General features: G+C 38.7%; 1 protein-coding gene across 2 annotated transcripts in view; it reads left to right on the top strand.

Annotated features, from left to right (window-relative positions):
- Positions 1-14256, top strand: part of LOC131977406 (carboxyl-terminal PDZ ligand of neuronal nitric oxide synthase protein-like) — a 266401-nt gene that overhangs the window by 92033 nt on the left and 160112 nt on the right. For both annotated transcript variants that reach the window (XM_059340693.1, XM_059340692.1), the window contains exon 4: positions 5044-5102. In XM_059340693.1, the coding sequence (XP_059196676.1) occupies positions 5044-5102 (59 nt within the window). The remainder of the gene's footprint in view (positions 1-5043; positions 5103-14256) is intronic.

Below are 14256 nucleotides of genomic sequence, written 5' to 3'. Positions count from 1 at the left end.
CAAATAAAAAAAACAATATGCATAAAGATGCACCTGGTGCACTTCTTTTACACTTACTCCTCAAGTGTTTTGGACCTACAAAAAGTGTTTATCCGGCTAACCCTTTGGAGAAGTGGTCCATTTCCTGTGCCCTGCATGTGGCAGGAGGTGCTGATCGATCCTCATCTTGATTCGACGGCCGACAGAGGTGAGAAAGGAGACATTGTGAGGGAGGACAGGGGGCCTGAGAGGAATCGAAAGTATAGGACGATGTAGAAGAAAGACAGACTGATGCTGAAGAGAGAAGAGACGGGATTAAAAGAGTGGAGTGAATTAAAAGATGAGACGAGATGAAACTGGAAGAGGAAGTGCCGAGACTGGAGACAAGTGGATGTGTGTGTTTCCAGGTGGTGACAGCTGTAATCCACAGAGACAGGCTGGAGTCAGAGAGTCTGACAGGTGGATGGAGACACAAGGAAGTCGCTTAATAGTGCCTTCCATTCCCTTCACCACGTATTTAGGTTTTGTCTCACTTCAGACTTCATTGTTTTTTGAAGTTCAGGTTGTTCTGCTGGACTCTGCTGGAGTCCACTGAAATGTGTTTAATATAACAGAAGTGACTGTCAAACATAATTTTGTGTTTAAATGTGTGTGCAGTGCCGCTGACTCTTATTGAATTGTTTTACCAGCCTGCATGCTGCTGGGAAAAACTTAAAAATCTGATTGGCTTTTCACAACAGACTTCAGATTTCCAGCTTCTTGGTGCAACAGGAAATACTTTGACTCCTGATGACTTGTTGATTTTATTTATTTTCACTTTGAATTCCACAGTCTTATTTTCAAGGGAGACCTGGCCTACAACAGCCTAAAAGTAACAGTTAATGGCAATCAATACAGGAAAAAATAAAATAAATACATTAAAATATAAAAAAGTACATTTTTAAAATACCTTAAGGCATGACAACTGAGTAATTTACCATTGTACTTATAAGTGCAATAAAATCAGGCAGAGAGACCAAATGTCCAAGATTTTTTTTATTTTTTTATTCTTATTTTAATTCTTTTTTTCAATATAATTTGAATGGAAAGTGTTGTTTTTTATTATTATTATTATTATTATTATTATTATTATTATTATATAGGATATATATATATATATAACACTCAAATCTATCTGTCATTTCCTCCTGATGACCCATCGGTCTCTGCATGGGTCTCTGACTGAAGGCACATCACCTCCAGCTGAACCTTTCAAAAACTGAACTGCTGGTCCTCCCTGCTAAACCTACAATACACCACAACATCAACATCAAAATTGACTCTCTGTGTCTTGCCCCCACCAGGGTGGAGAGAAACTTTGGTGTGATGATTGACGACCAACTCACCTTTTCCAGTCATGTCATCTCAGTTACCCGGTCTTGCCGCTTTGCACTTTACAACATCAGAACAATCAGACCCTACCTAACTCAACATGCTACCCAACTACTTGACTACTGTAACGCCCTCCTGACGGGCCTGCCAGTCTGCACAGTGAAACCCCTTCAGATGATCCAGAACACGGCGGCGCGCCTGGTCTACAACCAGCCAAAAAGGTCACATGTCACACCACTGCTCATTGTGCTCCACTGGCTACCTGTTGCAGCCCGCATCAAATTCAAATCTCTAATGCTGCCTACAAAGTTGTCTCCAGTACTGCTCCTACCTACCTGAACGCCCTGATTCAGACATACAGTACAGGCCAAAAGTTTGGACACACCTTCTCATTCAATGCATTTTCTTTATTTTCATGACTATTTACATTGTAGATTCTCACTGAAGGCATCAAAACTATGAATGAACACATATGGAATTATGTTCTTAACAAAAAAAGTGTGAAATAACTGAAAACATGTCTTGTATTTTAGATTCCTCAAAGTAACCACCCTTTGCTTACTAGAATATAAGACATGTTTTCAGTTATTTCACACTTTTTTGTTAAGTACATAATTCCACATGTGTTCATTAATAGTTTTGATGAATCTACAATGTAAATAGTCATGAAAATAAAGGAAAAACATTGAATGAGAAGGTGTGTCCAAACTTTTGGCCTGTACTGTATGCTACCTCACGACCGCTGCATTCTTCCAATGAACGGCACCTGGCTCTGCCCCCCGTTGGTCCAAGACAATCCAGACTCTTTGCGTTTGTTGTTCCCCGCTGGTGGAACACACTACCAGTTCCTACCAGAGCAGGGGCGTCCCTCTCTACCTTTAAAAAACTCCTGAAGACCCAGCTCTTCAGAGAGCATCTTCTCTCCTAACACCACATGACAGTTCTACTCCTTAAAGAATTGTCACGAGCACTTATTGCTGCACTAATGGCTCTTACTGCACTATACTTTGATTGTTTCCCTTTTTTCTGTAAGTTGTTTTGGATAAAAGCTTCTGCTAAATGATAAAATGATACAAACATGTAAATATAAAATGTCCATTCTCTGATACTATCAAAAACAGCATGAAAAATGCAACAACAAAAAAGATTAATGTAGCAGACAAAACATAATTGAAATTGAACTTGCGATTTTAAATAAGCAATAGTTAGAATCTATGTTGTTTTTTTTTTCTAATTTATAAGAATTCTTGAAGCTTGAAGAAGGGCATCTGTTGAAAAGGTTAGGCTTCCCCAAACAGTCATAGAAAACTGTAGTTACTGTTAGCTAATTTGCAGCTAATTTGCATACACAAAATCAAAAATGTGTATATATTAGGGATTTCTCTAACTTAGAGAGATGTATTGACCTTCACTTGTAATTGCAAACAGATGTAACTCTGAGATAAACACGAGTGTCTCATTAAAAGGAGGCTTAATTGAGTTGTGTAAATGGTTCTCGAAGGAGCAGACTGCTCATTACACCAATATAAAGTTTAGTTATGTGTCTTCTTTTGTGTGTAACAGTAATGTGTTTGGATGGTACATGACTTGGAGAATATGTGGAATATTACTGTCAGTGTGCACCATTACCCTGTCTGACAGCGGAGGCTCATGGGTACTGTAGTTTTTGCCACCTGTGGCTATATGTTGAAGGAAGATATTGAAGAAAATATTTAAGTTTTACATTGGGGGAAAGTTATGGAAGTTTCAGGTAGGGTTGTCACGATACTAAAATTTTCAACTCGATACCGATACTCAGGAAAATATTCGATACTCGATACCATTTTCGATACCACCAGGATAAAAACGAAGACCCCAAAATTTAACAGAAATATTTTTATTAACAAGAAAAATGCAACATGTAAAAATTAACAGAACCACAGGTTAAATATTTATAATAAAAAACAGTTGTGCAAAAAGAAACTGCAACTGTGATAACAAGCTTCAGGTCTGAGGTAGTGCAAAAAATAAATAAATACAATAAACAATAACAATTAGAACAATGTTTTGAGGTTGTATGGTTTAGCTGCTTAGTAAGTTGTTGGATCAATACTTTGGAAAATGAGTATTGTATTCGGATACAACATTTTAGTATTGATACTTTTATGAGTATCAATACTTTTGACAACCTTAGTTTCAAGTCTGTTAGCTGTGATTATTCCTGGGTTCATTTTCAGATTGAATATTTAAAATGTCCAAGGCCACATCTCAACCAAGAGCAAACCAGGACAAAGAAGATGTGATTGAAGTGATTGAAATGATTGAAATGAATGCCCCTTCTCTGCTGTATTGGCTGATGAGGTAAATATTGAGGCCATTATCGAAGGCTCAATGTCAAATTAACTGGTGGGCTGGAATGAAAGGCTGGTCGATACAAGGATGTATTGGCTCCACCTGCTTTCTCATCTGGCTCTCTGGCCCGAAAGCTGAAATGTCAAGTGTAACCGTCAGCAATCTATTTACATCTCTGAGTGCATCAGAGGCAAAGGAAGACAGAGAGGAGATGAGAGGGAGTGAGTCACAAAGCTCCGCAGAGATAGAAATCAATCTGAATTATTCCTGCGTTCTCATGTTTTGACATTTTGATTGTGACATTAAACTGGAAGGTCGATTCAAAGAAGTGAACAGACAAAAAGGATAAAAATAAATAAATGTGTCAAAGATGGAAACATTATCATATTTACACTAGGGTTGCAAAGGGGTGGAAAATTTCAGGTAAATTTCCAAAAACTTTCCATGGGAAGTTAAGCTTGGGAATTTTGGAAATATTCCTTTTCATCGAACAGCAAAAACATGAATTTTGAGTTAAATATTCAAGTGAACTTGCATGAAATCGGGTTGTTTTAGTCAAAATTATGCAAAAATATATTTCCCCCAACTATATTTAAGATCCCTGTTAAGAGCCAACCTTGAATTTTGTAAATGTATTCTCGTTACTTCGAAAATGTATGAAATTTTGCGATCCTAATCTACACCAATAGACGATCTGATCCAGTTCACTCTAGGTTAAGAGGTAATTTTATTTCCATTATTTACAATTTTTTACAACGGCTCTTTTAGCCAAAATCATTCCATAGAGGTGCAGGACTTATTTACTTACTTAGCTTAGCTCAAGCAATGTCCAAGCATGATCCAGTTCAAAAAGCGGTACAAACACATGGTTTTCACAAGGTACGGGGAGGAAGAAGGGCTTTAACAACCGGGTGTTTTCATAAATTATAAATTATTCATGTATTTGTTTATGTAATCTATTTATTTTCAAAAAAAATTTTTTTTTGTAAATATGTATTATTTAAATATGCATGTTTAGGGAAAAAAATAGTGTTAATTGAGTAGTGGAGAAGGGGTAGGTTTAAATAAGCATATGCTTCATCCTACTCCTTTTCGGACATGTTGCGTTCACATTACAGCTTTTGTTTTGACTATTGCTATTTTTTTTTTTTTTTTGATTATTCTCATTGGATGTATTTATTTTTGTGTTTACTTTGTTGTGTTACTTGTACATGTTCGAAATAAAAGCTGAACTGAACTGAACTGAACTGAATTTACTTATACAGCTTGTTGGGGTTAATGTTGAACTGTTCAATCAAGTACAGCTTCATTTATTTAGAAGCCTAAATTTGGTGTGTACTTAGTTTGCTTTTGTTTCCACAGAAGAAGGAGTGGACGTGGGATGAGAGCAAGATGATGGTGATGCAGGATCCCATTTACAGGTAAGCTGACAACGTTTATTCTGTACATAACTTTCCATTTCTCAGGCTCAACTTGAAATGGTAATTTATCCTGTTTTCAGTCCTTGTAGCTCATTGGGCCTTGTCCAAACTAATTTTAATCCAAACTTGATTAAGTGTACTGTGGTAACTCAGGAAATGAGAATCTTTTGTCTCTGCCATGGCGAGCGGTGACATTCTGGAGAAAGAAGGATATTGTAGCGCCATGGTGATAACTTCTACTGACTCCAGGACAAGAGCAGCACAAAGATTTCAGAAAAAATAGATGAGTTATTAGGAAGTGTTGCTGCATAAACATGGCATATGGGAGAGTAGAGGGCCACTGATAACACGGAGTATAGACGTGAGGGCAAAATCAGAGTACGTGACAGCAAAATGTTTGGAGTTTTATTACGCTGAACAATTCAATTCTAACTAACTTTGCCTTTTGAGAAAAGGTAATTTAACAGAAGCTGCAATAAAGGCAGTTCTGAAAAAAAACATTTTAATAATGCATGTATTAAATGAGTCAAGCAATGATAATGAAAACATTCTGAAATGTAAAAGTGTTATGGTAACCATCAAAGCATTAACACAACAATTTCAATTTTGAACTTGTTTTACAGCCTTTTCACCTCCACTGCTCCTTAGTTTAAGCATTAAAACCACAGTAAAAGCTGATCATTTAACACTCTGCTCTCTTTGAATTATTGAGACTTAACTCCTTTTTTAAAAAGCCGGTTCTATTCTCAAACAATGTATTGCATTTTTCTGCAGTCGTCACATGCTTTTGTCTGTAACAAAGCAATTATATCAAAGTCACAGTGTGATGTTTCATCTCCATCTGACAATAGCTCGAGGAGTTTCATCGTTGCAGTGGCACTGTGACGCCACCCTTCCTTCTCCTCTGTGGCTAAGGAGGTGGTTCGGTTTGTGTGGGGTCTCTGAATGCTGCAGTATATACTTGTAGCTTCATTGCTGCACACCATAAGCTAGCAGCATGAAGTCCACAGTCTGTTAAATCATTAAGTTCTGGGTAGGGTTGTAACAATACTAAAATTTTCAACTCGATACCGTTACTCAGAAAAATATTCGATACTCAATAACATTTTCGATACCACAAGGATCAAAACAAAGACCCCAAAATTTAACAGAAATATTTTTATTAACAAGAAAAATGCAACATGTAAAAATGAACAGAACCACAGGTTAAATATTTATAATAAAAAACAGTTGTGCAAAAAGAAACTGCAACTATGACAACAAGCTTCAGATACTCGATACTTTTGAAAATGAGTATTGTATCCAGTTTTAGTATTGATATTTTTTTGAGTATCGATAATTTTTTGAGTATCGATACTTTTGACAACCCTAGTTCTGGGTCTGTCCTTCTTAGTGGTTAGTTAGGCCATTGTTGATGACGCGAGGAAATGGTGGCGTTATTAACACTAGCCGACTCATCCCGTGGTAACTCGCGTGAGGAATGTGAGGAGAAAATTTGCTTCCCATTTGGAGTGAACAGCGCATCAATCTCTGTTAATAATATGTAGACTTGACAGATGAAATACAAGACAACTAATTTTAATTATTTTGCTGCAGCCAGGCAAGCATTTCACCCCACGTACCAATTTTTTTAAATAAGTTATTCCAACCACATCTGCCCTCAAGCTCTGTACAGATTGATATCAGTGTTCTTTATCATGCGGTAGAACCAGACACAGGCTGAGGAAGACAACCTGGACTGTGTTGGCTGGATAATATTTGCTAACCAGCCATGTTAAACTATCTAACTGGCTGCGTCTTGTGTGTTATCACTTACCTAAACAGCAAATTGCCTCACTGACACATATTCTTAATATAGAGGATATTGTTCTCTTTGAACCTCTTTAACACTGTTAGTAGGCTAAATCAAAGTGCTACAACAATGTGAATATCAGATTTCAAAAGCTGGAGAAACCCTAGTTTAGCTGTAAGATGAGAAAATTAGTGGCGAAGTTTGTGCTGATTTTAGGGAAAAACTAATTAATGTAATCAATGGAGAGACCTCTTGAGGACTGAATTACAAGGGTGTGTGTGTGTGTGTGTGTGTGTGTGTGTGTGTGCGTGTGTGTGTTAGTGAGATCTGGAGTGGCATCCTCCTTACACTCTGTTCCACCTCACAGGACTGTAACCATATGCCCAGTTCATTCATTCCAATTGCTGCAGGGGCATAATCCTTTGATTTTGAACTTGTACAACCACAGTCTGTTTTTGTCCACACACACACACACACACACACACACACACATTTACATTTAGTCATTTAGCAGATGCTTTTATCCAAAGCGACTTACAGGAAGAATAACACACACACACACACACACACACACACACACACACACACACACACGTTTGGTGAAACCATTGAAGGGTGCATCACTAAACTAGTGGAGGACTCATTCTATAGAGAAGGGTTTAGCCACAGACACACACAGTTCATACTCTGTATTGAATGACTCATACTTTATCCTCTCTTTTTTGGTACCCTCCACATACACACATACACACACACACACACACACACACACACACACTGAGACACTCACTCCCAGGCGGGCACAGCTCAGAAGTGCATCCAGGAGCCCAGTTGGAGCTTTGGGCTTTGGAAGTGATTCTGTCAGAAAGATGGATTTCGCTGGGCTGTTTGTGTAAGCATCTCTGAGCTTAGAAATTCTGAAAGATTTTGTTTGGTTGGAGATGCCTGAGCTCGTTCCGCTCATCTGAGCTGTGTGCACCGTTTTTAATATTAGAGTCACAAAGTTGCGTCCCAGGAGGAGGCCGAGGAAGGGGGCAGTATAAGCAGAGTACAATGGGTAAGCACCATCGATCAGTCAGTGTCATCTGCTGATCTCAGTCGGACACATCCTGATCATGGCTCTTCTTTTCTGCTAAACTTAGGCTATGTTCAGGCTGCAGGCCAGAGTGGCCCAAATCCGATTTTTCTGGTCAATACATGCAACACTGACCAGCAGAAATCCCATGGAATCAGTTTTTTGGGCCATTTTCATATGTGGTCCTCAACCAAATACAAGTCTGGTGTTTTTCTAATTCAACCGTCTGAACAATCACTTTTAAGTCACTGTAGATCAACAATCGTCACATTTCTGTGCTGACGGGGGCAAAAGTCATTATTATCTCACCATTCCTGGCTCTGACTCCTCATCCACACACCTCTGTACAGACTGAGCAGCCAATCCACAAAAAGCTGTTAAAAGTTGCTCTCTTTCTCCTCATCCTTTTTCTCTTCATCATCTTGTCATCACTTCATACAGCAGGTGTTAGCGCTGCGGTATACATTTCTTATAATTATTTTTTTATATTTGAATGGAATTGTGATTAGGTCATCTAAATTGATAATAACAAGCACATTTCCAATTCCCAAAAAGTTAGAATGCAGTGTTATACGTCAATGTACTGTATAAGAATACTTCAAATTCAGAATGACTCTATATATTTACAAACAAAAAATTTCTAGTTTTGAGTATTAGACATCTTGTTTTTATACTGAATGGAGGTCACAAAATTATTTGCATCATTGCATTCTGTTTTTATTTGATTTTTACAGCGTCACAACTCCAATTTCTCTGAAAATCTGATGTGAAACATTGTAAAAAACTTGCACTTTTTTTGTGCATAACACTTTACATTTCCACACAGATAAGTATGATAAACGGACTGGACTTCAACAAGAAACCAGTCACAAGCTTCTCCAACCTTTAAGCGCCATTACCCAGAATACAATAGTTCTCTCTGCATAATGTTGGTGAGAATAATGTTTAAAAGGTCCACTTGAAGGCCAAATGTTGGTTTAACCCTTTATCGGGCGACGAACTATATTTGGTTACTTCAGTGGATACCAAAATGGGGTCCCCATGTCTCTCTGTGAGGTCGTAGAACCACATGGATTTGTAATATTTAGAGAAAAAAGCTGCAAATTTACTAGATGAAAGTGGCAAATCTACAAGAAAAAAAGTTGCAGATTTAAGAGATTTAAAGTGGCAAATCTGCGCAAAAAAAGTGAAAAGTGAAAAAAAGCAACTTTTTTCTCAGAGATTCAGATTTTTTTTACACATTCTGGCAGTATGTAATATCCTCCAATATTCTCTAGGGTTGAAATGTGGAATTTGCAATTTGCCCTATTAAGGGTGAAAATTAATTGCGAGTTGTGTTTTTTCAATTTCACATGCCATATGTGCGTTGAGATTTTTTTTTCTCTATACCCAACCTCACCAGAAGCAGGTGTTCATTCAGTAAAAGTGTCTCACTCTGAGTCACACCAGATAAGAGAAGCCGTCCGTCTCTTGACCTTGTTCGGTCGTCAGTCAGTGTATCCTCTGGAGGCCTTGACTGATTAAATTCAATTAATAATCGGCCACATTCCTAAATGAATACATGTTCAGCTGTGTACTCCCCACAGGTCATTTCATATCCAAAGAGTCGGGAAATCACTGGGATATCTGTGTCCTTGGCTTCTTTCAAAGTTATGTTACGCTGGAAGTTAATTTGTTATCAAAATGCAAGGAGTGCAGTTTCTATCTCTCAGCTTGAACATCGTGTCTCCCAGTTTTATTTGGAAAGTGACCCCGTGCCGTGTGCTGTCTAGTTAAAAAGGGGACGAGAGATTAAGCTGTAAATGTAAATGTGGGAAAGATTTAGCATGTGTGTCAGCCTCGTATCGTTAAAGTGTAAATTAGAAGGCTTCCCTCGGATGCTGGAAATCCCTCTGTGAGAAAATATGGTGTGAATGTAACCTTTGTGGTGGTACATCTAGATTAATGTGCTCCATAAGATAAAAGGATACATATTCACATCCAACTTTTCAAATGCAGGGAGAAAAAAAATGCTCATCAAACTGCTTTAAATGCCCCCGTGTGGGTTTTTTTTGAGATTCACAGCGTCTGGACGCCGCGTGTCTAAATCATCTGGGAGGATTTAGCTGAACGCTCTGCATTTCTTCTGTGCATTCCTTTTCATCTTCAGCTGCTTTGTAGCCGGAGCTGCTGGCTCGCTGCCACTGAGGCTGTCCACCACCTCGCATGCAACATCAGCGCTGGCAGGGGTCGCACTCAATCACATTTACACATTATAAACATGTCTGAGGACACTTGAGGTGATGTTCAAACTGACTGTATTTATTCCCCAGACCCTTTGAAACCATGTTTTTTTCATAATGATGGAACAAGGCATACGGTATGTGTGCAAATATTAACATATGTGCGAGACAAAAATTGCTTCTCGGAGCCACAGACGGACACAACTCATGCATATTCAATAAGTCACAAGTGTGCACACAGACTTGAATGATTTATATACTGTCCTATAAAACAATCCTCAAGGAGACGGGCAAGAAAACTAGAAGACGGTTGACAACTTTCCAGCATCACGTACAATCCCACGCTGCACTAAAGCTGTAAAACCGTTTATACTGTCACCGCCACCTGCTCCAACAATGTCAAACGGCTGTCAGAGAAGACAGGTCTGTGGCTCTATGGGGTGTAACTGTCCCATCTGAATACTGCAGGAAGACATTTCAAAGACAGTGGCGATAAAGAGAACTATGGCGGCTCTCAAATGGCCACGAAGTCACGTTGCAAACTGGTGTGTTCCTCTTCTATATGAGACAGACACTCCAGGATGAGAGCTGGTGATGACGGCCGCTATAAGTGAAGTAGGCTTCACTATTGTTTACTAGATGCAGTGTGAAGAGAGCGTCATTATGGTGGTCCATTGTCCTGTTAATGCCCACACTGTGCTCCAGCTCTGGTAAGTGTTTGATTCACAGCTGCTTTTAGCTGTCAGTGACGTCAAACTCCTGTCAGTCATTGTGCTCATATTCAACTGAAGAGTGAAACTGGTGAAGATAAAGTATTATATCAATTCTCTGGGGTTTTTTTTGTTTTTTTTTGGAGTGCGGGGTCTCGATCCGTTTCTGAACAAACCCTAGTGCGCTTTGTGAAGGAAATTTGGTGTTTCCTGCATGGTGGGACATGAGGTAGGCGGCGACCTACTTGATATTCAAGACACAAGGCATTGTGGGAACTGACTCTGTGAACTTAACAATGATAACACCATGAGAGAGGGGAACATGTAGATGAGTGGGCTATGTCCTGATGTGATGTATAAGGCAGGAAGATAGGGCTGCATTGAGTCTTACTGAAGAATCAATGTTGGGAAGGACAACAGATATAAGTCGAGCGGTGTATGGGACTTTGTTGTACTGTATAAGAGCCATTCGGGATTGTGCGGTGTATGGAACACGAATGTGCTAATAAAACTTGCTGAACAGAGTGTTGAGTGCTTTGTGTTTGGCCAGCTCACCCATTAACTTAGTGCAGTTTTCAAAATTGCCACGACAGCTTTAATTACACTGTGAACGTAATCCGTCGCAATTACAGTAAATTAACCAAAAGGCAGTGGATTGTGGGCTACCTGTGCAGGCCTTTTTTGTGAGACTTACACAGAGCGACAGATGCAACATGACTTCTGTTGAAATCCGATGTTCGCTTGACATCTGGGCTGTTTTTTGGGAGAAATACCAGATCAGGATTGAGGCCGGTATAATCAAAGATACTCATGGTGCGCTCAGCTCCATGTTGCTTTGTTTCTTTCCATGTTTACATTTTCCACCGCCAACTTTCCAATAATACTGAAAGTATATTTCCAGCCCTCTGCCTTCGTTCACGCAAACCTCTGCAAATCTTTTTTTTAAATGTGCTCCGCTTACATTTATGCACTGTGAAAGCAAACCAGACTAAAAACAAAACAAACCAAAAATATCAATTTCACTCTGATTCGGACTCCGAGGCAGCCCGAGCCTGTTCTTTGTCGATATTAAAATACTCCTTTTTAACTCTATGGAGTCTTGGACTATTTTGTCCATTTTTGAATCCTTTTCATGTCTTTTCATTTCTTTTTTGTGTCTTTTTGTGTCTGTTGCTGTGTCTTGTTTTAGTTATTTTGTGTCTTTTTTTGTCATTTTGTGTCTTTTCTGTGTCTTTTTTGGTCATTTTGTGTCTTTTTTTTCCTAGTCATTTTGTGTCTTTTTTCTAGTCATTTTGTGTCTTTTCTTGTATCTTATTTGGTCATTTTGTGTCTTTTTTGGTCATTTTGTATCTGTTGTGTCATTTTTTGGTCATTTTGTCTCTTTTTTGTAATTTTGTGTTTTTTTTTCTAGTCTTTTTTGGTCATTTTTGTGTCTTTTTTTGACATCATTAAGAAGTCGTGCTCTGACGCTTTCGTGTAATCCAGAGGGTTAAATAATAGATTATGCTATGTCCACCTGTGACCCCAAATCAGGTTGGGCCTTGGTGTGTACATGAGTTATGAACCAAAGATTCACTTTGCCTGCTCAGATCGTTTAATTTAAAAATATTTTTCAATGTCTAAAGAGGTGATAATGTCTTCTTTTAGTAACAATCCCAAATGAGATGCATGAGAAGTATTGCTCTGCCTCCTCGTTTCCAGTATAAATGCAGCAGCTGCTGCTCTCATTGAAGCTCACAGCTCTTTAACACAGCAGTTCATGGTGGTTCAACTTTTTCAATTTGCCACAGCTTGTTGTGTAACCATGGCAACAACAGACACAAAAGAGCAAGAAATCATATAGGAGCTATAGGGCTAATTTTACTGGCATCTGTAAGTTCCCTGAATGATACATGGCTTCATCTGTAGAGAACACGTACACATTAGCACCTTTATAACAAGAAGGATGCACCAGTGTTTGAACTCTCACCACCTGATGCTCACAGCTGCCTTGAATAAGACCATAATGTGTCCTTTTGATTAGGACTTTGTTCGATTGGTTAAATTAAGTTTATTTTTGCAGCCACAAGCAACCTGTGAGATTTCTTGAATAGAGTTGGAGCCTGACTCACATCTGCACTGTTCTCTTTGTATATTTTCCATTACAGTGAGCAAAATTATCCCCAACTGTTTAAGACCAAATCTGCTATAGAGATGGTTTATGCTGCCATAATTTGCATCAGGGATGAGATTCAATTATGCATCCGAGGAAATGTCTCTTGGCTGCACATACCATCTGTTCCTTATAATTCAGCCATACGTCTGCAGAAACACTGGATGGTCACGAGTCATCTGATACTCAAATATATGAAATGGGTGTTTAAGTCAGGTCTCGACATCTATTTGTTTTTCTCTCATTTTGTGTAATGAATATTGCACAGCCAGGTGAAATGATCTTTGCAGTGAGGTGATATATTCCAGTGTTTGTATCTAAACTGAACCAGTGTAGCTGAAGGGTTGCGTTTCAGTATGAGTGAAGAGACCAGATGCATGTTTAATTCATTGCACCACAATACCACATGATCACAACGCCCTTCAATAGAACAACAGCATTCTCAGAAGTTTCCTGTGTCCTTGCCAAAGGGATTATGATATTCCTTTCTTTAAAAGGCCCCTGTGAGGTTGTTTTTTTTGCCCTTTTGTTGTGCCCCCACCTGCATGCACACAAGGACGCCACCACTCCAAAAATACTATATAAAATAACTCCAAAGGGCCTTGCCTTTCAAGTCTTCCATTTTGCCTGTGAAATCCTTGTTTAAGTGACTTTTGTGGCATCCTATAGCCATGAAATCAATACAGCATGGATATCACACTCTAGAAACAAAGTGAAAGCACTGCAGCTGAGAATATCCTAACAGTTTAAGTTTAAACACTTCTGAGCTATGAGCTTTTTTTTCCATGTGTATGCCAGTTACCACAGTGCTCCCTTTCAAATGATGATAAAAAAACTATGACAAAATTGCTAAAATTGTTGGCTGCTGCAGGAGGTGTCACTGTAAAGTCTTGCCTCTGTCACGGGCTTTACAGCAGCAGAGGACAGTGGTGGTACACTGTAAAAAATGTTTGTAGAAATTACAGTAAAACACTGTCAAATTGCATCAGGAATGAGGCGTAAAATTAAGAATTGTGTATAACCGTAGTAGGCACTTTTAATTACCGTAAATCAAGGAATAGCACAATTTTTACTTTTACTGTCATGAACTGTTGGAAACGCACAGTTTTGCTATAAAAATATAACATTTTCATGTAAAGTTAATGGAGATTTGCCATGATGTGTGAATGAATCACACAATTACCTTAAAAATAACGAGAATAT

This window comes from Centropristis striata, chromosome 9, assembly GCF_030273125.1.
Source record: "Centropristis striata isolate RG_2023a ecotype Rhode Island chromosome 9, C.striata_1.0, whole genome shotgun sequence".
Lineage (NCBI taxonomy): Eukaryota > Metazoa > Chordata > Actinopteri > Perciformes > Serranidae > Centropristis > Centropristis striata.
The sequence above is the reverse complement of the archived record's forward strand: the minus strand, read 5'-3'. Positions and strand labels throughout refer to the sequence as shown.